General features: G+C 42.1%; 1 protein-coding gene across 1 annotated transcript in view; it reads right to left on the reverse strand.

Annotated features, from left to right (window-relative positions):
• The window catches only part of VAMP4 (vesicle associated membrane protein 4), a 79,371-nt gene that overhangs the window by 33,181 nt on the left and 18,337 nt on the right, over nucleotides 1–27,853 (reverse strand). The window contains exons 3-4 of the mRNA XM_089671560.1: nucleotides 25,438–25,484; nucleotides 8,159–8,209 (exon numbers count right to left, since the gene is read on the reverse strand). Of these exons, the coding sequence (XP_089527686.1) occupies nucleotides 8,159–8,209; nucleotides 25,438–25,484 (98 nt within the window). The remainder of the gene's footprint in view (nucleotides 1–8,158; nucleotides 8,210–25,437; nucleotides 25,485–27,853) is intronic.

Raw genomic sequence — 27,853 nt, forward strand, 5'->3', positions numbered from 1 at the left:
CACTTGCATGGACAACTCCTATAAACGCATGATGTAGGTTCACAGCAATAGATTCCAAATGCAAATACCACACTTAGAATCAACTACAGATCTTTTACCTGCTTAATTGATGAAGAAATAACAAATTAGTAGCCCACACCTGTGCATGAAACAGCTTTTGATTTAATTGTTCAATTACTTTTAGTCCCCCTTGAAAAAGGGGGGGGTGGCTACTCTTAAGAGCTGTAATTGCTAAATCCTCCTTCCAATTTGGATGTACATACCCTAAAATATAACCTGCGAGTGTGCACTTTCAGTCCATATCCATTATATAACCATAGCTTGAATGTGTTTTGGTACATACCTGAAAATAAACTAAGATTGTGCCTGTGTCCAAATATATATGGACCTAACTACTGTGTGTGTGTGTGTATGTATATATATATATATATATATATATATATATATATATATATATATATACACAGTTGCAAGAAAAAGTATGTGAACCCCTTGGGATTACGTGGAGTTTTGCATGAATTGGGCATAAAATGTGCTCTAAACGTCATCTAAGTCACAACAATAGAAGAACACAGTCTGCTGAACATAATACGACACAAACATTAGATGTTGCCATGGTTTAATTGCACATAACATGTAAACATTCACAGTGCAGGGAGGAAAAAGTATGTGAACCTTTGGACTTAATAACTGGTTGACCATCCTTTGGCAGCAATAACCTCAACCAAACGTTTCCTGTAGTTGCAGATCAGACCTGCACAACGATCTGGAGTCATTTTGGACCACTCCTCTTCACAAAACTGTTTCAGTGTAGCAATATTCTTGGGATGTCTGGTGTGAATTGCTCTCTTAAGGTCATGCCACAGCATTTCAATCGGGTTGAGGTCAGGACTCTGACTGGGCCACTCCAGAAGGCGTATTCTGTGCTGTTGCAGCCATTGTTTTGTTGAATTACTTGTATGCTTTGGGTCATTGTCCTGTTGCATCACCCATCCTCTGCGGAGCTTCAGTTGGCGGACAGATGGTCGTACGTTTTCCTGCAAAATGTCTTGATAAACTCTGGAATTCATTTTCCCATCCATGACAACAATCTGTCCAGGCCCTGAGGCAGCAAAGCAGCCCCAAACCATGATGCTCCCTCCGCCATGTTTTACAGTGGGGATGAGGTTTTGATGTTGGTGTGCTGTGCCTTTTTTTCTCCACACATAGTGTTGTGTGTTCTTCCCAAACAACTCAATCTTGGTTTCATCTGTCCACAGTATATTTTGCCAGTAGTGCTGTGGAACATCCAGTTGCTCTTTTGCAAACTTCAAACGTGCTGCAATCTTCTTTTTGGACAGCAATGGCTTCCTCCGTGGTGTCCTCCCATGTACTCCATTCTTGTTTAATGTTTTCCTTATTGTAGATGTGTCAACAAAAATGTTAGCATGTGCCAGAGATTTCTGTAGGTCTTTAGCTGACACTCTGGGATTCTTCTTTACCTCATGCAGCATTCTGCGCTGAGCTCTTGCAGTCATTTTTACAGGATGACCACGCCTAGGGAGAGTAGCAACAGTGCTAAGCTTTCTCCATTTGTAGACAGTCTGTCTTACCGTGGACACATGAACATCAAGGCTTTTGGAGATACTTTTGTAACCCTTTCCAGCTTCATGCAAGTCAACAATTCTTGATCGTAGGTCTTCTGAGAGCTCTTTTCTGCGAGGCATGGTTCACATCAGACAGTGCTTCTTGAAACCAGTAAACCCAAAACAGGTGTGTGTTTTTTAAGGGCAGGACAGCTGTCAGCAACACATCCAATATCATCACACTGATTGGAGTCAAGGTTGGCTCACTCCTGGCTCCAGTTAGCTCTGGGAGAAGTCATTAAGCTAGGGCCTCACATACTTTTTCCTCCCTGCACTGTGAATGTTTACATGTTATGCGCAATTAAACCATGGCAACATCTAATGTTTGTGTAGTATTATGTTCAGCAGACTGTGTTCTTCTATTGTTGTGACTTAGATGACGTTCAGAGCACATTTTATGCCCAATTCATGCAAAACTCCACGTAATCCCAAGGGGTTCACATACTTTTTCTTGCAACTGTATATATATATATATATATATATATATATATACACACACACCTCAAAAAAATTAAAGGAACACTTTTTAATCAGAGTATAGCATCAAGTCAATGAAACTCGAGGGATATTTATCTGGTCAGTTAAGTAGCAGGGGGGTTGTAAATCAGTTTCAGCTGCTTCTGGTGTTAATGAAATTAACAACAGGTGCACTGGATGGGCAACAATGAGAAGACCCCCAAAAGAGGAATGGTTTTACAGGTGGAGGCCACTGAAATTTTTTTCCCTACTCATCTTTGCTGACTGTTTTTCACTAGTTTTGTATCTGTCTAGGGCGGGTGTCGGCAACCCGCGGCTCCGGAGCCGCATGCGGCTCTTTTTCACCTTTCCTGCGGCTCCGGAGCACACTGCCCACCAGGTGACAGGCAATAGGGTCGGCAAGCCGCGGCTCTTTTAATGCAGATCTTCTGTGTGCCGGGCGCTCGCTGGCAAACATTGGCTGTCAGGATGTAGGCGGGGCAGCCCAGATGTAGGCGGGGCAGCGTGACGAACTCCTCTCCTCTCACAGTCCGCCCTGAAGACCAGAACGGCGCGGGAACCCAGCGAGAGGAACGCGCGGAGCAAAGGTAAGTGAATTCACACAATATGGGGAATGAATTACTATGGGGGATGAATTACTATATGGGGGATGAATTACTATATGGGGGATGGATTACTATATGGGGGATGAATTACTATAGGGGGGATGAATTACTATATGGGGGATGAATTACTATAGGGGGGATGAATTACTATAGGGGGGATGAATTACTATATGGGGGATGAATTACTATGGGGGATGAATTACTATATGGGGGATGAATTACTATATGGGGGATGAATTACTATATGGGGGATGTATTTTCAGTTTTAAAAATGTTTCTCTCAAAATAAATTTCAATCGTGGTTTTGGCGAGATTTGGCTCAGTCGAAAAAAAAGGTTGCCCACCACTGACCTAAGGCTATGATTGTGATTATGACGATACACTGTGGCCCTGATTAACCCTTTGCTTACTGGGCCCTTAAACCCCCTTCATGACCAGAGCGTTTTTTGCAATATATGCAGTGTCGGATTTGTTTTAAATGTTGCAATGGTTTTGCGGCTCCCAGTCTTTTTTTCCCTCTCGGAAACGGGTCCAAGTGGCTCTTTATGTCTTAAAGGTTGCAGACCCCTGGTCTAGGGTAAGTGTCAGTACTGGTAGCATGAGGCGATACCTGGACCCTACAGAGGTTGCACAGGCAGTCCAACTCCTCCAGGATGGCACATCAATACATGTCATTGCCAGAAGGTTTGCTGTGTCTCCCAGCACAGTCTCAAGTGCATGGAGGAGATTCCAGGAGACAGAAACTTACTTTAGGAGAGCTGGACAGGGCTGTAGAAGGTCCTTAACCATCAGCAGGACCGATATCTGCTCCTTTGTGCAAGGAGAAACAGGATGAGCACTGCCAGAGCCCTACAAAAATACCTCCAGCAGGCCACTAGTGTGAATGTCTCAAACAATCAGAAACAGACTTCATGAGGGTGGCCTGAGGGCCCAACATCCTCTAGTGGGCCCTGTGCTCACTGCCCAGCACCATAGAGCTTGATTGGCATTTACCATTGAACACCAGAATTGGCAGGTCCGCCACTGGCACCCTGTGGTTTTCACAGATGAGAGCAGGTTCACCCTGAGCATATGTGATAGACGTGAAAGGGTCTGGAGAAGCCGTGGAAACATTATGCTGCCTGTAACATCATTCAGCATGTCCGTTTTGGTGGTGGGTCAGTGATGGTCTGGGGAGGCATATCCATGAAGGTAAGCACAGACCTCTACAGGCTAGACAATGGCACCCTGACTGCCATTAGGTATCAGGATGAAATCCTTGGACCCATTGTCAGACCCTATGCTGGTGCAGGAGGTCTTGGGTTCCTCCTGGTGCATGACAATGCCCGGCCTCACGTGGCAAGAGTATGCAGGCAGTTCCTGGAGGATGAAGGAATTGATACCATTGAATGGCCCCCATGCTTGTCTGACCTAAATCCACTAGAACACCTCAGGAATATCATGTTTCGGTCCATTTGACGCCGCCAGGTTGCAATTCAGACTGTCCATGAGCTCAGTGATGCCCTGATCCAGATCTGGGAGGAAATACCCCAGGACACCATCCATCTCTCAATAGGAGCATGCTCCGATGTTGTCAGGCATGAAAACAAGCACGTGGGGGCCATCCAAACCACTGAGTACCATTTTGAGTTGCTGCAATGAAATTTCAGCAAAATGAGTAGCCTTCTGCATCATTCTTACAATTTGATTTTCAGGGTGTTTTTGCATTTAGTCCTCCTCTGTAGGTTGATTCATTTCCATCAAATGATGGGGCATATATATATATATATATATATATATATATATATATATATATATATTGTAGCAGTGATCCCTGCACACAGAAAGGTGAGACGATGTCTGGGTGCACTTTACAAGTAGTTTAATATGTGCATCCAAGAGAGAAAGGCGCAAGCAAGGAATGAAGAGGAGCCACAAAATGCTAAATTAAAGTGTTACTAAACTCAGGACCCTGCATTCACTATACCTCGTCTCCCACAGTACACAGAACATGAACTTGCAATTATTTTAGTCAATATAAACTGCTAAATACCTTTTCTCATCAGCACTTTGAGCAATCTTGTGACTTCTATCAGTGTCCAGCAGAACACTGGTCAAAGCTTGTAGGAGGAGTTTTCTCTAGAAGGATGCAGAACCCCTGACCTCTGTCTGGACAATGCTGATTGGCTCTGTGCTGATCACATGCACTCCCCCAATAAAAAAAAAATACCTCTCTAGTAATACACACCAAACTGAGCTTGTACAGAGTGTCTCCACACCATATGTTTTATCAGGAGATAAGAGGGGGGCACTGGAAGAAGGGGAAGAACAGAGAAGTCAGGATTAAATGGACTTTCTACACAATGCAGAGGATTAACCACAGTGAGTATAACAAGCATGCTTTACTGCATATACAGACTGATTTTATGGTTGTGGGTTTAGTAACACTTTAACTTCATAACTGAGTGTCCAATATTTTGGTGGGGCACAGCCCACCTTTGTCAAACATATAATATTTAGATTTTGAAAGATAAAAAATTGCCTTCTTTCATTGATGGTATAAAAAAAAAAATACAGCAATTTAACTACTGGAAACCCTTTAGTAAAATAGATCAGATGTTTCTTGAGAGACATTCTTTTTACACTTTGCAACCTTGAAATACTGATGTTAGTTTAGACTTGTATTAACAGAACACATATCGATGGGACTAAAAAACATGTATGATTAAATATGTTTAGGAACACTACACATGTGAGACACATATATTTACAATGACTATTTTGTGGGCCCTTTCACCAAAAAAGCCTAAACTTAATTTATACTGTTTGATATATTTTACAAAGCAATAGTGAAAAACACAAAGGGGTCATGTATAACAAGTTCGCTGTGCGTATGTCTTAAGCAGCCACACAGCATCCACAAATGATTGCTGTGTTCTTTGCAGTATGATAACCTTCTATGATCATCAGCACTATGATGATTATAGGAGATAATCATATCACAGACAACATGGCGATAATTCATGGCACCTGTGCAAACGTTTATGACATTTGCATGCTTACATTTTTATATATAGACCCCAAAATATGCAAGCCTGCTTAATCGCAAATCAAGGTCTCAAAACACAGGGATAACACTAGCTTATACTTTGTGTATCCAATAAATATCAGCATACAATAAGGCCCTATTCACACTTGAGCAATTTGTAGCTCGAAGCTCCACAACGCTTGAGGAGAAAAAAAAAATCAATTATTCTCAGTGGAGATGGGAAGCCAAATGCCTGAAGTTCAAACAATTTCTGGAGCTTCTTTTTTGACGCCCAAAATTGGGCAGATCTGCACATATTTTGAGCCTTTTTATTTACATAGAAATGAATGGAAAAACATGATTCAACTGTTTTGAGTGTATTTCTGCTGAAATTAAAAAATTAAAAAAATGTTTTTAAAAAATAGTTATAATATATGAATAAATAAATAAAAAATACACAAATAAAGAAAAATAATCAAATAAATAATTAAATTAATAATATGCAATAATAAATAATTAACCCCTAACCTTAAAGTGTTACTAAACCCTGGACCCTGCATTCACTATATCTGGTCTCTCAGTACACAGAACATGGAAGTGCAATTATTTTAGCAAATATAAACTGCTAAATACCTTTTCTCATCAGCACTTAGAGCAGTCTTGTGACTTCTATCCGTCTTTAGCAGAGCACTTATTAAAGCTTGTAGGAGTTATATTTCTGCTCTAGGAGGATGCAGAACCCCTCTTTGGCTCTGTGCTGATCACATGCACTCTCCCAAGGGAAAAAAACACCTTTCTAGCAATACCCACCAAACTGAGCATGTGCAGAGTGTCTCCACACGATATGTCTTATCAGGTGATAAGAAGGGGACACTGGGAGAAGGGGAGGATCACAGAAGTCAGGATCAAACAGCCTTTTTACACAATGCAGAGGACCAACCCCCTAGGTTCTGCAGAGAGTATATCAATATCAATGCATATACAGACTGATTTTACTGTTGTGGGTTAACACTTTAACCCTAAAAAAAAAAAAAAAATACTAATAATTAAGTCAGGAATAATAATAAGTGTTTATTATTATTATTATTATTAATGTATTTATATTTTTAAGGGTTAGGGGGTCAAAGTTAGGGGTTAATTATTATTATTATATATTATTCATTCATTTTATTTTGTTTGTTTATGATTATTTTTATTTGGGTATTTATGTTACATTTATTAATTTATTGGTATTATAATTATTAACACCCTAACCATAACAAATAAATAAATAATAAGAAGACAATAAAATATTAACCCCTAACCCTAATCCTAAACTTAAAGTGGTTCTAAAGGCTCAAGATTTTGTACCTTCATGCATTCTATGCATGAAGGTAAAAAATCTTCTGTGTGTAGCAGCCCCCCCAGCTCCCCCTAACACCTAAGCTCCATCCTGATCCAGTGATGTCCGCAAGAGCCTCAGCTCTCCAAAGACTCTCACTCCTGATTAGCTGAGGCAGCATTGGGAGTCACTGGCTCCTGCTGCTGTCAATCACAGACAGTGAGCCAATCAGGAAAAAAAGGGGAGGGGCCGAATTCATGCTCTGGGTGAATGGACACACAGAGCTGCGGCTTGGGAGAGCGCCTGCACGGGTGCCCCCAAAGCAAACTGCTTGTACTAGGGGCAGCCGACAGGAGGAAGGGGCCAGGAGAGCCAGCGAGGGACCCGAGAAGAGGAAGATCTGGACTTCTCTGTGCAAAACCACTGCACAGAGCAGGTAAGTATGACATATTTGTGATTAAAAAAAAAAGAAAAAACAAGACTTTAGCACCACTTTAACTCTAACCCCTTACCCTAACAAAAAAAGATAAATTAATAATATAAAAAAAAAAAAAGAAATAAAAGCTGATGGAAAAGCTAAAAAGCTGAAAAACCTAGCAACAGATGATGCAACAGATTATATTTTTCTCTATTGGCAAATAAAAAAAGCCAAAGCTCAAAAACGCCTGAAGAACGTTGTATAAAAATGCGCATAAACACACAAAAACTTTTAAAATTGCTATGTGTGAATCCAGCCGAAAGGCTTCCCTACCAGCATTTAAAACCGCAAGCTTTTGTTTAGAATAGTAGATGTGTTCTAAATATTTTACGAAGTATGACACATTACATACCAACATTTTTATCTTTTGCCCACTATATTCACACTGAAATCTGAATATTTATTTTCTTATACCATTGGTAGAATTGTATGGAGTGCTATAGTATTGTAGGCAATCATCTTCTCCCCTGTAAATCATAACAGACAAAGGTGCAATAAACATGCCGTAAGAGGTACTGTACATGATACAGGGACCCCGCTAGAGAAACACAAAGTCGTAAACACAGTCTCAGAACAACGTTAAATATAACTCAGTAGCACTGGGACTTGTACACTTCAATTTCCAGCTGTCACCGGCAGACTTACTGTCTGATCTTGTCATTCCTTGGTCCAAACTTAGGTGCAGAAGGTCCCCTCCTGGCAAGAAAGAATATTGAGTCAGTGACATATCATGTGACTGCACATCCCAACAACCAAGCAAATGCACTGCAGTGCGGGGAAACAGCACACAAACACAGAATAATAATAATAATCATAATAATAATCTGTATTTTTGCATTTTTTTTGTCCTTTATCACTAAGATATTGGGAAGTACTTTATAGAGAACACAAAGCAGCTTACACTCATAATACAAACTAGTTTGGTCAGTTATGCTCCCCCACGCCATAATAAAGTACATAGTGACACAGTCTTTAGATCCAGGTTGGGTGGCATTGCCATGTCCTGCAAAGCACCAGATAGTACTGTGATCCCAAACAAAGTGAGGAACCTCTGCACAGCACTTGGCGAGACAGAAATGAAGGGATAGGTCTTATACCCGATGGGTACTGAGAGAAGGCGTTGTTGGAATTTACCATAAAAGTACAGCTACACCTTAAAGCCCAATTCCAGCAATAATACATTGGTAGGGAAGGACTGAACCCTTCATCAGATATTTCTTGCTGTTTCTGTCACAACAATAACAACTAATTAAAGCAGTGGTTCTCAACCTGTGGGTCGTGACCCCTTTGGGGGTCGAACGACCCTTTCACAGGGGTCGCCTAAGACCATCGGGAAAACACATATTTCCGATGTGTAAAGAGCAGCTACTGTGTGGAAAGCAGCTAGTGTGAAGAAAGCAGCTACTGTGTAGAAAGCAGCTACTGTGTTGAAAGCAGCAGTATTGGAGGTAAAACGACACTCATGAATTATAATTACTGGGTAAATAATTTTATGGTTGGGGGTCACCACAACATGAGGAACTGTATTAAAGGGTCGCGGCATTAGGAAGGTTGAGAATCACTGAATTAAAGGAAAGTATTGGACCTTCTGATTTAGTAGCTTCCTGGATAGAATTAGATGGTTTTAAATAAGCCTGACATAGATGGATCATAACTCGGCCTCTTCCAGGGACCAGCCGAATTTTGATCTAGTGTGACCATCTCGGTTCAACAGAAAGTTGATAGTTAGAGTGACTTCTGTTGAACAGACACGCTGGAAATGTTTTGTTGATCAGGGGCCGGCTGCCAAGGAAGCAGCTCGCAGAATACAATGTCCCTGAGGAATCTGTTGAAATGTTTGAAAAGGTTTTTGTTTTTTTCTTTTTCAATAACAAACATGATACTTACCTGCTGTGTGCAATGCTTTTGCACAAAGCAGCCCAGATCTCACTCTTCTGGGGTCCCTCGCCGCCGCTCTCGATGGCTACTCTTCTCCCACTCCCTCCTCATAGGATTTGACTGACAGCAGCGGGAGCCAATGGCTCCCGCTGCTGTTTCTGAGTCCTGTAAGAAGAGAGAAAGTGCAGATCGCTGGATTGAGACTGCACTCAGGTAAGTGTTAGGGGGGTGTTGGAGGAAGCTGAACATGAAAGGTTTTGTTACCTTAATGCAGAGAATGCAGTAAAGTGGTTCTAAGGCTCTGTTCACACTAGTGCAAGTAGAAGCCGCTGCGGGACCTGCACTTCATCCCGCAGCTGCAACCACCTGCACACAAAACGAGGGGCCTTCGGGCCATCTTAATGTCAAGCCGCCTGCACTGGAAATTGGAACCGGACTGTAGTGCGGTTCCCAGTGCAGGTTTCTGGAAAGGTGCAGGGACCTATTCCCAGCATTCTGCAGGCACAGCAACCCATTTCAATGAATGGGCTACTGTGCTGCAGCCTGCAAAAAAACACACTAATGTGAACCAAGGCTAAAAAGCAGACTATTATTTTTTTAACTTAATGCATTCTCTGCATTAAGGTAAAAAAAACCTGAAATTTACTCCCTCACAGCACCCCCTAAATACTTATCCAAGTCCAATCTCGATCCATTGCTTTTCCCAGGAGCAGCAGCTATCTCCCTCTCCTCATTGGCCATGGAGACTGCAGAGGGAGCCATTAGCTCCTGTTGCTGTCAATCACAGCCTGTGAGGAGAGAGCAGGGGGCGGGGCTATGCCACGCTCTGTGTGTCAATGTACACACAGAGCGCAACTTGGGATTAAGCCTCCATGAGTGCCCCCAATGCAAGCGGCTTGCTATAGGGGGTACTCAGAAGGGAGAGGAGTCAGAAGCACTAGCGGGGCGCATAAGAAAAGGAGGTTCAGGGCTACTCTACACAAAACCATTGCACAGAGCAGGTAAGTATACCATGTTTGTTATATAAGAAAAAATAAATGAGCTTTAGAAATACTTTAGGGTAAAAAACCTTTAGCCTTTACAACCACTTCTTTTTTTATTTCAGTGACCCTACTGGCTGATCAAAAAAACAAAAAAACTATGCCCAGCTTTAACCACTTCTAGTCCGGACACTTTTACCCCCTTCCTGACAAGGGCAATTTTCAGTTTTCAGCGCTATCACACTTTGAATGACAATTGCGCGGTCATGCAACACTGTACCCATATGAATTTTTTACCATTTTTTTGAGATAGAGAAAACTTTATTTTGGTGGTTTTTATTCACCGTTGGGATTTTTATTTTTTTTGCTATGTTAATGAAAATGTCCAAAAATTTGGAAAAAAAGTGTTTTTCTTATAACATTTTGCAAATAAATAATATTTCATCATAAATCTTGGCCAAAATTTATTCTGTTATCTTTTTATTAAAAGAAAAGCCAAATTAGTTTATAACCAAAACATTTTATTTTACATTTTTATTTTATATATATATATTTTTTTTTTCTTTACATACTGTCACCTTAGCAGTACAGTGTCACCATGGTGACACTGTACTACTTTTGGGGCATGATTTTTTTTTTTTTTTACACGGATTGCTTTTACACCCATATAGGATGTAAAAGCAATCATTTCTCTTTCTCTCTGTCTGCATTCTTGCAGCCAATGAGAACTACTGAGTGAGCTGGGATTGGTCACAGCTTGTCACATGGTACAAGGCTGTTGTGAATAGCCTTGTACCATGTGACCTCTGTGATTATTCACAGATTTCACACATAGTAAGCAATGATGTCACAGGTGACATCTTGCTTACTACTTTGAATGTGATCACTGATTGGACAATCAGTGATCACATGATCGGGACCTCATACAGAGGTCCCGTCCGACGATCGGTGTTTCACTGTGTCCGGAGGACACAGCGGGCACCGGATCGCGGTGCTGCGCACTCCCTGGGAGGCCGTTTATAAACAGGGTGCGGGGAGGACATTTATAAACGGCCACCCGACCCTGCAGTGCCACCGTCCGGCCGTTTATATACAACGGCCAGTCGTGAAGTGGTTAAAGAGGAACTCAACTCTGCAAAAAAAAAAAATTAAAAGTCAGCAGCTATGAATACTGCACCTGGGGACTTTTAAGAAATACTTACCAGTCTATGTAGTTTAGCATTGTTTTCCCCACTGCCAATTCTTGCTGGGCTTCTGCTTTCCAGCATCGCCTTCTTGGATTTGAGAGCTGGCTGTGACTTCATGATGTCACAGCTTACTCTCCTTGTGCATGCATAAAGCACCGGGATGAGACCACACTTGACCTGCAGTAGCAAGGGACATGTCCTAGGGGCCAGCCAAGCACATGCCACTATTGGCGAGAACTCTCTAAGCGAGAATTGAGGAAGTGGGAGTGGGTACCTGTCAAAAATAAAGTCTGGAGGGAGGAAGAGGATGAGCAATAAATCCTATTTTGGGTGAAAGTCCCTTTAGTCCTGGTTTACATTGATGCGACTTCAGGTGCGACATTTACAAATCGCACCTGAAGTTTAATCTAATGTATTTCTATGGAACTGTCTTAATCAGTGCGATTTGAAGTAGTGAGATTTCAAAAATAGTTTCTGCAATACTTTTTTCCAATTTCATTGCGACTTGCATGGACTTCTGTTAAATGAAGTTGCAGGCCACAGTGAAATCGAAGGTAAAAATCGCACTGGTCTGCTACTTTGAAAGTAGCACAGTTTCAAAGTCGCATTCAGTGTGAAACAGGGCTTAATGTCGACGATGTATTGTCTTACTTAAAGTGCAGCTGCAGCCACAACGTTTTCTTTCTAGTTTAGGACAGAGTGGATAGAGATTAGAACCCATTTTTTATTACTCTTTGTGCCCCAATTAGGGAGATCCACCCTCTCTATTTGTCTTGATTACCATAAATACCAAGTGAAAGTGAGAGAAAATCCCAAATTTCGGGTTGTCTCCAGGAACAGTAATAGAGAGGACATCTTCCAAATTCTGGTGACAACAAAGGATTTTTCTCACTTTGGAGAGATTTCCTCTCACTTCCTGCTTTGGCTATGAGGACGAGAAATGAAAGAAAATCTCCCCAATGAGACACAGATGGCAAAAAACTGACACTGCAGATATCGGGCACTTATTTCCATTGTCTCCGTAGTGTGCTTTTTTTTCAAATGCAGTGCAGTCTCTTTCCCTATCTCAGCATAACTGAGCCACTGGAAAGACCACACTGCGAATGCGCAGCTTTTGTTGCCAGCCCACCTATGATACCAGCATCAGATCTGTGTGGAATAATGAATGGGCTTTTTTTCCCAAGACCTCACCAGATTTCATGGCATTGGCAATGTAGCTTTCCCAGGGGGCAGCTGTGAAGCCAGGACTACATCACCAGTGCCTTTACAGACCATGAAGTTCAATCTAATTACATGTATTAGTCAAACTCAAAATTTATTTGATATGAGCATGCACCACTGTTTTTGACTGTTGGGAGAAAAGGTCCACTTTAAGGCTAGGATTACACCAGCAGCAGATGTGGTTTCAGAGGTGTGTGACACACAGTGAGAAAGGAACATATTGACAGTTTTACCCTGTAAATCCTGCACCAGCACAATGCAAAAATGTGGATTGCATGTAATTTCTGGGGCATATGCGGTGCAGCCCTGTATGCCTGACCTTTGCAGTTCTGGAGGGTGGTAAAAACACAGCAAGTGGCAACAAGCCCTATATTTTAAAAGATCCTAAATCTTGGACTGAACTTGTCTACTCATGAAGTTTAGGCCTCTTTCACACAAACATACCAAACTGTACTCCCATGCGAAGGGGATGTCTTTATCCATGCGGGATGCACAGTTGTTTTGTGCAGACAGCCTGTTGAAATAAGTGACGGGTGGCTTGCTGCACAGATCTGCATTGATCTCCACATGCATCTCGGAGTGTACATTCATGCGGTTCCAATGCGTGGATTTGTTATGCTTCAATTATCCCTACTTCCACTTTTGCCTCCACCTGACTAATTAGTTTCATATTACCCTATTGGCTTACTTCAGCAAGTTGTAGATCTCCCTCTAGTTGTACAATTTAATGAAAGTATGTTTGCTAGCAAATATTACTAGCCTAAATACAGTTGTGCTCAAAAGTTTGCACACCCTGGCAGAAATGGTGAAGTTTTGGCATTGATATTGATAACTGATCGTGCCAAAAAAAGTCTTTTATTTAAGGATAGTGATCATATTAAGTCATTTATTATCCGATAGTTGTTTGGCTCCTTTTTAAATCATAAGATAATGGAAATCACCCAAATGGCTCTGGTCAAAAGTTAACATACTCTAGAATGTTTGGCCGTGGTACAGAAACACAAGGTGACACACACAGGTTAAAATGGCAATTAACCTCCCTAGTGGTCTGAATATGTCCATATTTCTGTGCTCAAAGCGGTACATTGTTTTGCATGGAAATATGTATTTTTTTTATTGTAGGCCTGTAATTTTTAGGAATAACTCACTGAAATCTGTCCGAAGTCTAGTAAACATCCCGGGTATGATAAAATTTGAAACACGAAATCATAAATTATAATTTAATAAATAATCATAAAAAATAATAATATAATAATACATTTAATTCAATAAGATAAGCAAACCAAAAACACTGAAATTTGAAATATAGCGCCAAGTTCGCACATCACTGAGCAAAGTCGCAAATTCATTTTCAGTGTCTGATGACGAATTTCCCCACGAATCATCACTCAATTCTGCAAGAGGTTCTAATTTACTATCGCTGTTCTCTAGCTGGTCTAAAACCGCTTTTGACATACAGGGACGTTTTTTGGACGCCATGGATGTTTCTCAGTTTCCAGGCAGAAAGAACAGTAAAAATGCAGCAGGGCACAGGACAAAGCACTCGGGACAACATGTATGTGAAATGCTTTGATACAGTAATGTTTTACTATGTGACTTTAGTGAATGTCACTTTTTGTCATTTTCAAATTTCCCGCCGTTCCGTCCCCGTACATCCCGACGCTCGCAGGGGACGGAACCCAGATGACAGATACCGGCATCCGTCGGATTACATTACTGGGGAAACTGCAGGAGGGACATCGCAGGAGCGCAGGACAAGGTAAGTGATCGAGAGATTGCGGAGCAGCGCTGCATGGCAAGACCGAGTGTAGCTCGGGGGTTGCCTCTTGTGGTACTGAAACTTTACCCCGAGCTACACTCGGGAATATCGCCAGGGAGGTTAAATATTAATTTCCCACATCTGCAGCAGTTTAAATTGCAATTAGTGTTTGTTTATACATAGTTAATGAGTTTGTTAGCTCTCACATGGATGTACTGCGTAGGCTAATGCCACAAAAAAGCCCAGTGAGGCATGTCAAGGTGTTGTCGTGCATATTGTAACCAGGCTTTTCTGTGGCATTGGCTCAGTAAAGGCTTCTTTTGGCAACTCAACCATGCAGCTCGTTTTTGTCCAAGTATTGTCGTATTGTGCTCCTTGAAACAACCACGCCGTCTTTTTCCAAAGAACCTGTATTTCTCCTGAGGTTACATGTGGGTTTTTCCTTGTATACCAAACAATTCTTCTGGCAGTTGTGGCTGCAATCTTTCTTGGTCTACCTGACCTTGGCTTGGTATCAAGAGATCCCTGAACTTTCCACTTAATAAGTGACTGAACAGTACTGAAAGACATAGTCAAGGTTTTGGATATCCTTTTCCATTTTTATAAAGGTCCATTACCTTGTTACGCAAGTCTTTTGACAGTTCTTTTTCTGCACAAGAGCTATTAAACTCATTGACTAGACTGTGTGCACAATTATTAGGCAAGTGAGTATTCTGACCAGACCATCATTTATATCCATATTGTTCAACTCCAAGCTGTATAAACTTGAATGCTTATTGGATTTAAGCATATCACTTGATGTGTATTTGTGTAATGAGGGAGGGTGTGGCCTAAGGAGATCAAAACCCTATATCAAGGTGTGCAGCTTTTTTTCCTCAGGCAAAATGGGCCAAAAAAAGAGATTTAACTGACTCTGAAAAGTAAAAAATTGTAAAATATCTTTCAGAGGAATGCAGCACTGTTGAAATTGCTAAGGTATTGGGGTGTGATCACAGAACCATTAAACATTTTGTCGAAAATAGTCAACAAGGTCGCAAGAAACGTGTTGAGAAAAAAAAAGATGCAAATTAACTGCCAAAGATTGAGAAGAATCAAACATGAAGCTACCAGGAACATCCTCCAGTGCTGTCATATTCCAGAACTGCAACCTACCTGGAGTGCCCAGAAGTACACGGTGTTCAGTGCTCAGAGACATGACCAAGGTATGAAAGGCTGAAACCCGACCACCACTGAACAAGACACACAAGTCAAGATTGAGACAAGAAATATCTGAAGACAGATTTTTCAAAGGTTTTACGGACTGATGAGACGAGAGTGACTCTTGATGGACCAGATGGATGGGCCCGTGGCTGGATCTGCAAAGGGCACAGAGCTTCACTTCAACTCAGACGCCAGCAAGATGGGGGTGGGGTACTGTTATGGGGCTGGTATTATTAAAGATGAGCTAGTTGGACGTTTTGGGGATGAAGATGGACTCAAAAGCAACTCCCAAACCTACTGACAGTTTTTAGAAGACACTTTCTTCAAGCAGTGGTACAGGAAAAAGTCTGCATCTTTCAAGAAGCCCATATTTATGCAGGACAATGCTCCATTGCATGCATCAAACTACTCCACTGTGTGGCTAGCCAGTAAAGGCCTTAAAGATGAAAGAATAATGACATGGCCCCATTCCTCACCTGACCTAAATCCTATTGAGAACTTGTGGACCCCTCTTAAATGGGAGATTTACGGTGAAGGAAAACACTACACCTCTCTGAAGAGTGTCTGGAAGGGTGTGGTTGCTGCTGCTCAAAAAGTTGATTGCCAACAGATCAACAAACTGACAGACTGCATGAATGGAAGGCTTATCACTGTTACTGAAAAAATGGTGGATATATTGGTCACTGATTTTTTTTTTTAAATGTCAGAAATGTTTATTTGTAAATTTTGAGTTGTTTATTATTCTCACTTTAACATATAAAAACAAACAAGTGAGATGGGAAAATGTTCCAGTGAAGTTGCAGGATTTCAAAGTCAGATGTCATTCCAACTTCAGGTGTGACACAGATGTCTATGCAAGTCGCACCTGAAGTAGTGCATGCACTACTTTCAAAATTGGTGCGACTCTGGCCAAGTCAGAATCGCACAGATATGACCACTTCAACTGAGGACAATAGGGTGAGACTTGCCATGCGATTTGAAACTTGCATAGCAAATCATATGGCAAGTCGCACCCGGTATGACCAGGCACTTAGGCTCCATTCATACTAGTTTTTTCCAAATTGAGGATGGAATTGCCCCGATTCTGCCTGCGATTTAAAAGCACAATGTAAATGTGTGAAAAAGCCTGATTGAATTTTCAGGTGGCATTCATTTAAATGGCACCTGGAAACGCAGGGAGTTTTTGGGCTCCCTCAGGTTCACCTGCCCTTGGTCTATCCATTAAATACATGTGCCTCTACTATGGGGGCTCTCAAAATTTTAGTTAGGACCACAGAATTTCAGGGTGCCGTGACATGGCTCTATGGCTTACATATGTATTTGCAAATGTGTGCTAACTAAACCCCTGTTTTTAATACATACTGTTAGACAGGTTAATTTGGTTGTTGGCAAGCTGGCTGGAAAGTTGAGCTGGGAACTTTCTTTTCTTTTTTTGTATAAAATTAAGCCCCTAGGCATGCAGACTGCTTCTACAAATATTTGTGAAAGAATGGGTCGCTCTCAGGAGCTCAGTGAATTCAAGTGTGGTACCGTGATAGGTTGTCACCTGTGCAATAAGTTTATCTGTGGCATTTCCTTGCTACTAAATATTCCATGGTCAACTGTCAGTGGTATTATAACAAAGTGGAAGCAACTGGGAACAAGTTGGAAACAACTCAGCCATGAAGTGGTAGGCCACGTAAACTAACAGAGCGTGGGTCAGCGCATGCTGAAGCGCACAGTGCGCAGAAGTCATCGACTGTCTGCAGAGTCAATAGCTAAAGACCTCCAAACTTTGTGTGGCCTTCAAATTAGCACAACAGTGCGTAGAGAACTTCATGGAACTTCAGCTGCATCCAAGCCTTACATCACCAAGTGCAATGCAAAACGTCGGATGCAGTGGTGTATAGCACGTCACCACTGGACTCTAGAGCACTGGAGACGTGTTCTCTGGAGTGATGAACCACGCTTCTCTGTCTGGAAATCCAATGGACATGTCTGGGTTTGGCAGTTTCCCGGCGAACGGTACTTGCCTGACTGCATTGTGCCAAGTGTAAAGTTTGGTGGAGGGGGGATTATGGTATGGGGTTGTTTTTCAGGGGTTGGGATTGGCCCCTTAGTTCAGTGAAGGGAACTCTTAAGGCGTCAGCATACCAAGACATTTTGGACAATTTCATGCTCCCAACTTGGATTCTGGGCCCTCTGTATGTGGCCAGGCTTTGTAAAAGTTTCATATGTGGTATCGCCATACTCAGGAGGAGTAGAAGAATGTATTTTGTGTTGTAATTCTTGGTATGTACATGTTATGTGTTAAAAAAATCTTATAAATGGACAACTTTGGGAGGAGGGGGTTGAAGTGTTTTCATGCACTTTCCACATTTTCTGAAAACTTGTGGAAAAAAATTACACGTTAAAAAAGACTCATTAAGCCTCATAGAATATACATTGGGGAGTTTGCTTCTCAAAATGAGGTCATTTTGTGGATAATTCTATTGTCCTGGTGCTCCAGGACCTTCCAAAATGTAATAAGTAGTCAGGAAATTAAATGTGTAATTAATGCCCCTAGAACATGTGATGGTGCTCCTTGCATGTTGGACCCCTCTATGTGACTAGGCTGTGAAAAAGTCTCACACATGTGGTATCCCCATATTCCCTACAGAAAATAATTTTCATGGAGGGAAATCTTGTTTTCTTTCCAGGTCACAGCTCATGCTCATTTCTTTTTCGACTATATTTCTTGCACGATGCTCCCATCATTGATAAGAAATACCCTTGTTTTTTAAAAAATTTCCAAAATACCAGATCACTCAAATTCGATGACCGCACAAAAATCAGCCAATGCTACGGCCCACTAATGGTGCAAAATTACAACGAAAATTCTTATGCAGGCCATAGACGGGGAGAAAAACAGCCGATTTTTCTTTTAAAAAACGAAAAATCGGTTGTTCAAGCGGCCAACGTTACCAGCAATGGTAAAAAAAAAAAAATCGGCCGATTTTCATCCCGTCTACAGCCGGCAAAAAGTGTCCCTGCAGAGAGCTCTGCTATTTCTTTGACAGTTCCTTGACATTTACAGAGGTTGCAACAATGTATCTATTTGTATCCATTTAGGATACAGATGTTTTTATTCGGAAACAATGTTGCAACCTCTGTAAATGTCAAGGAACTGTCAAAGAAATAGCGGAGCTCTCTGCAGGGACACTTTTTGCCGGGCTGGAATTCCTCTTATTTTTCATTCTTCTTCTTCTTCATCATCATCCTCTTCTTCATCATCCTCTTCTTCTTTTTCTTCATCATCATCCTCTTCTTCTACTTCATCATCATCCTCTTCTTCATCATCATCCTCTTCTTCTTCTTCTACTTCATCATCATCATCCTCTTCTTTTTCTTCTTCATCATCCTCCTCCTCTTCTTCATCATCCTCTTCTTTTTCTTCATCCTCTTCTTCTTCTACTTCTTCATCATCATCCTCTTCTTCATCATCATCGTCTTCTTCTTCATCCTCCTCCTCTTCATCATCATCCTCTTCTTCTTCATCATCATCATCATCTTCTTCTTCATCATCATCATCCTCTTCTTCATCATCATCCTCTTCTTCATCATCATCATCATCATCCTCTTCTTCTTCATCATCATCATCATCCTCTTCTTCTTCATCATCATCATCATCCTCTTCTTCTTCATCATCATCATCCTCATCATCTTCTTCTTCATCATCCTCATCATCTTCTTCTTCATCATCATCCTCTTCTTCATCATCATCCTCTTCTTCATCATCATCATCATCCTCTTCTTCATCATCATCATCCTCTTCTTCTTCTTCTTCATCATCATCATCAACCTCTTCTTCATCATCATCATCATCATCCTCTTCTTCATCATCATCCTCTTCTTCTTCTTCATCCTCTTCTTCTTTTTGTCTTCCTCTTGAAGGTCACTGCTCATGCGCAGATTTTTTATCGGTAAAAAATCGGCCGATTTGCCCATTATTGCCGCAAAAATCGGCCGATCGGCAAAATCGGCCGATTTTTTTCCAACTTTACCGATAAAAAAAATCTGCCAAAATACCGAAAAACGGCCGAACAAATAGCCCACTAATGATCCGAAAATCGGCCGATTTTATTTTCGGCCAAAAAATCGGCCGATTTTCGACCCATCTATGGCCTGCATTAGTCACAATTTTCGAAGGAAAGATTTTGTGAATTCGACCCATGTATGGCCTGCATAAGTGTCTCAAGAAATGAGATAGGTCATCAGTACATCAGGTGTGCTCAATTTTCAATGATTGGTGCCATAGCTTGTAGACTCTATGCCTTTCACGCAGACCAAATAATACATGAACAGTCATATTTTCAATATCAGTGCCAAAGTTTCATGCTTTCTGCCAGGGTATGCAAACTTTTGCACACAACTGTATGTTGGCATGATTGTCTAGGTATGTATTCATTTTTATGCAGGTTGTACTCATTTTCTTCCATGTGTGCTTGCATAAATAAAAAACACTGAAAAAAAAAAAAGAAATGCTTGTATTTGCCGTTTATCCAGAGCGACCATAATTTAAATTTTGTCTGCTGTCCTGCTATACTAGAGTATAATAAAAAGCTATAAACACAATTACGCACCTAGAACTAACAGTTCAAATGAACATATTTCTGCATGCCACAACCAAAATGTTAACACATCAGATGCTGTGTATGGAAAACATATACAGGGGAATCATAGGCTGCCAATGCTGAACTATTCTTTTGAAAATGCTAGCTGTCTGACTGTGGTGCTCAACACAGCACTTCAATATTTAGGTCACTGAATAGGCATCCTGATCAATTGATCTGACTTGCAAAGTGTTAATCAAAAGTGGCAATTAGGCAACAAGCATTTTTAGAAAAAGGTCATCAATAAGTGTGCCATATTTGTCTCAGTACAGGTTTTCTTTAAAGTGTATCTACACACAAAAACCCAAAGTATTGCAGCCTACTGGTCTTTAGATGTAGTAGCTGCATTAGTTTTCTTTTGTACATACATTTCTTATTTTAAACTGGTAATCCTATCATTAACATACTTCCTATCCAAGAGTGACAACCATACTGAGCCGCATTGTCACTCTAAGCAAGGGAGTTTGTTAGGACTACATAATACCTCTCTGTTCTCAATAACAGGAGAGGTTTGCAGTTCATGGAGATTCAGGAAACAATACTAACTGATAAGACCAGACCAGTCCAGAGGAAGAAAGTACAGGAAGTTATAAGCCATGTTCCATAGATACACACAGCGTGGTCCTTCCACTGGTGCTTTTTCACAGCATTTGACTGACAGCAGCAAGAGCCAATGGCTCATGTCTCTGTGAGAAGAGGAAAAGGGGAAGAGAAGACTGCAGTCGGGTAAAGCGCTGGATCCCTGAAAAGCTTAAGTGTTTAGATGGGGGGGGGAGTAGTTAATGGCCTCATTACCACCTGATAAACATCTCTGAAGAGCGATCTGACCGATCTGACCACAGTCCACAGCAGTAACAGCCACATGTGTAAACATTAGAGTTTTAATTTAATTTCAAGCTAAAAGGAAAAACTGGCAGCACAGTGACAGCTCCTCATTTGTATGAGGTGACAATAATAAAAACAGGCATAACGCAGTGGAAAATTTAAATGGTAAAATAATTTTCTTAATGAGGAGTTCAGGAAAGTGATGTTGATCTTTTCTAAATTTCTCAGTTTTTCCACGAATATATGGAAACACAACTTGGCTCTACAGTTTAACAGAGTAGAATCGGAGTCTTAATTTTTACGTAAAGGATAAGTTCACCTATGGTAACATGTTACATGTTCCACCAGATTTTAGGGTGGAACATGTAACATGTTCCCATTGCTGCAGCTGTCACCCAATCCCCCCCCGCCCTGTGACAGCCGTACTAGCTGTCACATTTTAAATAAGTGAACAGCCCACATCGCCAAGTCATTCATTCACAGAGTTCTGTGAATAAATGAATTACAAATCCTAACAGCCTTAGCGGCTGTCGGCTTGTAGTTCAACACTGTGGAGCGCAGTGGTAGCTCACTGATATTAGACATTTTTAGCTAGACAGAGTGAAGTTTCTCTTCCTAATGTAACTTCTTTCTAGTACCCCAGAAATACAATATATACCTTGCAATGTAACTTCTGGTAGTAAGAATTCTATAACTATCAATTCAGAACTTACCGTATTTTTCGCTCCATAAGACGCACTTTTTTCCCCCCAAAAAGGGGGGAAAATGTTAGTGTGTCTTATGGAGCGAATATGGAGTGGCCGGTCTGCTATTTCCGCCGCCGACACTGTGTCAGAATACCAGGCCGGCCGCTCAGCTCTTCTCTGCAGCAGGACCTTACCTGTTCCTCGGTCCAGCGCTGTACAGCCTTCCTGCGCCAGCATCTTTAGTGTGGGCACTTGGCTGTGACAGCCGGGTGTCCAATGCGCATGCGCGAGAAGTGCTGCGCTTTGTGAATGGTCTGGCATCTTCTGGGACCTGTCATGTGTCCCGGAAGACACCGGGCCATTCACAAAGCACAGCACTTCTCGCGCATGCGCAGTGGACACCCGGCTGTCACAGCCAAGTGCCCACACTAAAGGCAGGACAACTCCGTGGAAGTGGGAGTACCCGCTCCAGCTCCCTCCCCAAAGGTCCACAGTCTATGGTCATCTCCTGTACTGTCTGCAGTCTCTTGGTCATCCCCTGTACTGCCTGCAGTATCTTGGTCATCCCCTGTACTGCCTGCAGTCTCTTGGTCATCCCCTGTACTGCCTGCAGTCTCTTGGTCATCCCCTGTACTGCCTGCAGTCTCTTGGTCATCCCCTGTACTGCCTGCAGTCTCTTGGTCATCCCCTGTACTGCCTGCAGTCTCTTGGTCATCCCCTGTACTGCCTGCAGTCTCTTGGTCATCCCCTGTACTGCCTGCAGTCTCTTGGTCATCTCCTGTACTGCCTGCAGTCTCTTGGTCATCCCCTGTACTGCCTGCAGTCTCTTGGTCATCCCCTGTACTGCCTGCAGTCTCTTGGTCATCTCCTGTACTGCCTGCAGTCTCTTGGTCATCTCCTGTACTGCCTGCAGTCTCTTGGTCATCTCCTGTACTGCCTGCAGTCTCTTGCTCATCCCCTGTACTGCCTGCAGTCTCTTGGTCATCTCCTGTACTGTCTGCAGTCTCTTGCTCATCCCCTGTACTGTCTGCAGTCTCTTGGTCATCCCCTGTACTGTCTGCAGTCTCTTGGTCATCCCCTGTACTGTCTGCAGTCTCTTGGTCATCCCCTGTACTGTCTGCAGTCTCTTGGTCATCCCCTGTACTGTCTGCAGTCTCTTGGTCATCCCCTGTACTGCCTGCAGTCTCTTGGTCATCCCCTGTACTGCCTGCAGTCTCTTGGTCATCCCCTGTACTGCCTGCTGTCTCTGGTCATCCCCTGTACTGCCTGCTGTCTCTGGTCATCCCCTGTACTGCCTGCTGTCTCTGGTCATCCCCTGTACTGTGTCCGCAGTCTCTGGTCATCTCCTGTACTGTGCCCGCAGTCTCTGGTCATCTCCTGTACTGTGTCCGCAGTCTCTGGTCATCTTCTGTACTGTGTCCGCAGTCTCTGGTCATCTCCTGTACTGTGTCCGCAGTCTCTGGTCATCCCCTGTACTGTGTCCGCAGTCTCTGGTCATCCCCTGTACTGTGTCCGCAGTCTCTGGTCATCCCCTGTACTGTGTCCGCAGTCTCTGGTCATCCCCTGTACTGTGTCCGCAGTCTCTGGTCATCCCCTGTACTGTGTCCGCAGTCTCTGGTCATCCCCTGTACTGTGTCCGCAGTCTCTGGTCATCCCCTGTACTGTGTCCGCAGTCTCTGGTCATCCCCTGTACTGTGTCCGCAGTCTCTGGTCATCCCCTGTACTGTGTCCGCAGTCTCTGGTCATCCCCTGTACTGTGTCCGCAGTCTCTGGTCATCTCCTGTACTGTGTCCGCAGTCTCTGGTCATCTCCTGTACTGTGTCCGCAGTCTCTGGTCATCTCCTGTACTGTGTCCGCAGTCTCTGGTCATCTCCTGTACTATGTCTGCAGTCAGAATTTCAGAATTCAGGTTCAGAATTTTTTTTTCTTGTTTTTCTCCTCTAAAACCTAGGCGCGTCTTATGGAGCGAAAAATACGGTAATCAGTAAGCCTAAAAAAAGCAAAATCACATGATGTGATGTCAAGGAAAAACGCAGCTAGGGTTGAATATTGTGATTACAGGTAAACATGACAGCAATGTTTGCTAGAAGAATATACACTACAGGTACATGCTGCAAGCATGGATGGACCAACAATGCCCAGTAAGTCCATTATAAAGGAAGACCAATTAAATACTATCAGACTGTATCCACTTTGCTTTGGGGGTAGCAGCTGTTTATATGCAGAGGACCAGTATAAAGTTGCAGTTCTCAAACTACATACAACCAACACTACATATGACTGAATATGTCATCACATACCCAAAATCTAACACTTCAGAATATAACCATACTGGTCATATAGGTGCTGTGATCTCTGTGTAGATTATCAATGTATAATCATTTAAGGTTTTCCAACATCAAAAATAAAATATATATCACAGCGTGTCAGTCTTGAAATAAGGTGACTGCATTCACAGTGCTGTGGCCAAAAAAAAAAACTGAATGAAATGTCACTTGTAACATTTCAATGTATTTCTAAAAAAATAAATGAACAGCACGAAGCACACATCATTCTTCCATTGCATACTTACTAACGGCCATGAGCTTGTTTACACTTTTTGGGAGGCCTTACAATGCACTTATAAAACACATTTTTACTGCTCCCCCTTACACTGCAAAGACAGTGATCTGGGGTGCAGCAGTGACAGTCGCATGTATAGTATAAAGGTAACCTTTAAGGAGTGAAATATGCAAGCTTCCATTCTTCACTTTTCATTTTAAGGGAAAGGTTTCAATGATACAATTATCTTCTTCTTCTGTGTCTGCCCTCATAGCAAGCACTTGCTATTGGGGTAGAAGTGTGGGTACGGTCCCAAGGTGGGCTGTGTGCGTCTATAGCTAAGCAAGCCTCAGCTCGACTATTTTGTTTCGGCAGTAAGACAGGAAGTTCTCATTCCACTCCAGAAACACAGCTCTGTATACTGTATGTAGCTGAGGTTACATACAGTTACCACAGCGCACCTGTTAGTGCACTAAATAGTTTTTTTGGGCCTCCTTGGCACAAACTCTTTAATATGAACAAAGCATGTTATTATAGTGTTTGCTTGTCTCCAAGTGTCATTTTTGTCTGCTGCTTTGTTCCTCTGTTATCAGCATGAACCACTTTTGACAAGTTTTCCTGACACCAAGAGAAAAAACAAATAAACAAAACTGTGTGAATGGGGGTGTGGCTCTTCCCTCCACTCAGCTCTCAGAGCTCTCCTCACTGAGCTCTGCAGCATGCAACTTCAGGTCTCCACCCCATTTTTTCTGAACTCTCAGACAAGCTTTATAAATTCTGGACTTTTAAGAGCTGTAAAGAAGAGAATACTGCAGATAAACAGGTACAACTTATATAGGAAGATTTGTTTCAAATCTGTGTATAATCTGAGGCCACTGACTTCACTGGATATAAGGGTTTACAACCACTTTAAATGTACAGTTAGGCTTTAGTTAGGCTTCGAATTCTTTGCTAACAAACAATAATTTAGTCATCCATGCAACTAGAAAGTGACTATGAATTCACCACTGACTTACAGAAAAAAATCTTCTTCCTCATCAGAGTCCTCTTCTAACAAATTGCGCTGTGGGAAAAAGGAAAACAAAATTATTAGAATAAACTCAACCTCTAAAAAAGCAGGTGTGGCTAATAAGAAAAATAACAATTCATGAGCATCTAAGAACCTAACCCTTAGGGCCCAATCACACAGGAACTTGCTGAGTGTTCCTGTGCGATTCACATGCAGTGCAAATTCAGCCCATTCATTTTTAGAAGACTGGTACAAGGAAAGAGCGGGGTCCAGTCTCAATTTGGGTTCATGAAAAGAATTAGGAATCTGCATGAGAATTGGGATGGTAGGCACCAGGGACCTAAGAGGGTGATAGGAAAGGAGTGACCATGGGGAAAGAAGAGACTCTCTGGATCAAATGGTATAAAGACTATACGGAACAAAGCTGAAATAAACTGCTGTAACAGCACAGGTATTCTACATGGTAGCTTAGTGGTTAGCAGTTTCAATCGCAGCCAGAACACTATCTGTATGGAGCTTGCATGTGCTTGCCTGGGTTTCCTCCGAGTACTCCGATTTCCTCCCACTCTCCAAAGTCATGCTGGTAGGTTAGTTGGGTACTGTCTAAATTGGCCCTAGTATGGGCCTTAGATTGTAAGCTCCTTTAGGGCAGGGACTGATATTTATGTACAGTGTGTAAAGTGGTGCTATATAGATTTCTATATATCCTAGCCCAGTGGTGGGCAACCTTTTTTTTCAACTGAGCCAAATCTCGCCAAAACCACGATTGAAATTTATTTTGAGAGCCACATTTTTAAAACTGAAAATACATAGGATGGTACACTGTTTTTAGTTTCAATAAGTTTTTATAGTAATTCATCCCCCATATAGTAATTCATCCCCCACAGTAATTCATCCCCCATATAGTAATTCATCCCCCCTATAGTAATTCATCCCCCATAGTAATTCATCCCCCATATATTAATTCATCCCCCATAGTAATTCATCCCCCATAGTAATTCATCCCCCATATAGTAATTCATCCCCCATATAGTAATTCATCCCCCATAGTAATTCATCCCCCATATAGTAATTCATCCCCCATATAGTAATTCATCCCCCATATAGTAATTCATCCCCCATAGTAATTCATCCCCCATAGTAATTCATCCCCCATAGTAATTCCTCCCCCATATAGTAATTCATCCCCCATAGTAATACATCCCCCATAGTAATACATCCCCCATATAGTAATTCATCCCCCATACAGTTGCAAGAAAAAGTATGTGAACCCCTTGGGATTACGTGGAGTTTTGCATGAATTGGGCATAAAATGTGCTCTGAACGGCATCTAAGTCACAACAATAGAAGAACACAGTCTGCTGAACATAATACTACACAAATATTAGATGTTGCCATGGTTTAATTGCACAGAACATGTAAACATTCACAGTGCAGGGAGGAAAAAGTATGTGAAGCCCTAGCTTAATGACTTCTCCCAGAGATAATTGGAGCAAGGAGTGAGCCAACTTTGACTCCAATCAGTGTGATGATATTGGATGTGTTGCTGACAGCTGTCCTGCCCTTAAAAAACACACACCTGTTTTGGGTTTACTGGTTTCAAGAAGCACTGTCTGATGTGAACCATGCCTCGCAGAAAAGAGCTATCAGAAGACCTACGATCAAGAATTGCTGACTTGCATGAAGCTGGAAAGGGTTACAAAAGTATCTCCATAAGCCTTGATGTTCATGTGTCCACGGTAAGACAGACTGTCTACAAATGGAGAAAGTTTAGCACTGTTGCTACTCTCCCTAGGAGTGGTCGTCCTGTAAAAATGACTGCAAGAGCACAGCGCAGAATGCTGCATGAGGTAAAGAAGAATCCCAGAGTGTCAGCTAAAGACCTACAGAAATCTCTGGCACATACTAACATTTTTGTTGACACATCTACAATAAGGAAAACATTAAACAAGAATGGAGTACATGGGAGGACACCACGGAGGAAGCCATTGCTGTCCAAAAAGAATATTGCAGTACGTTTGAAGTATGCAAAAGAGCACCTGGATGTTCCACAGCACTACTAGCAAAATATACTGTGGACAGATGAAACCAAGATTGAGTTGTTTGGGAAGAACACACAACACTATGTGTGGAGAAAAAAAGGCACAGCACACCAACATCAAAACCTCATCCCCATTGTAAAACATGGCGGAGGGAGCATCATGGTTTGGGGCTGCTTTGCTGCCTCAGGGCCTGGACGGATTGTTGTCATTGATGGGAAAATGAATTCCAGAGTTTATCAAGACATTTTGCAGGAAAACATACGACCATCTGTCCGCCAACTGAAGCTCTGCAGAGGATGGGTGAGGCAACAGGACAATGACCCAAAGCATACAAGTAATTCAACAAACCAATGGCTGCAACAGCACAGAATACGCCTTCTG

The sequence above is a fragment of the Staurois parvus genome, unplaced genomic scaffold, assembly GCF_062004578.1.
Source record: "Staurois parvus isolate SC_StPar_1 unplaced genomic scaffold, SC_StPar_1.0 ptg000106l, whole genome shotgun sequence".
NCBI classification, from domain to species: domain Eukaryota; kingdom Metazoa; phylum Chordata; class Amphibia; order Anura; family Ranidae; genus Staurois; species Staurois parvus.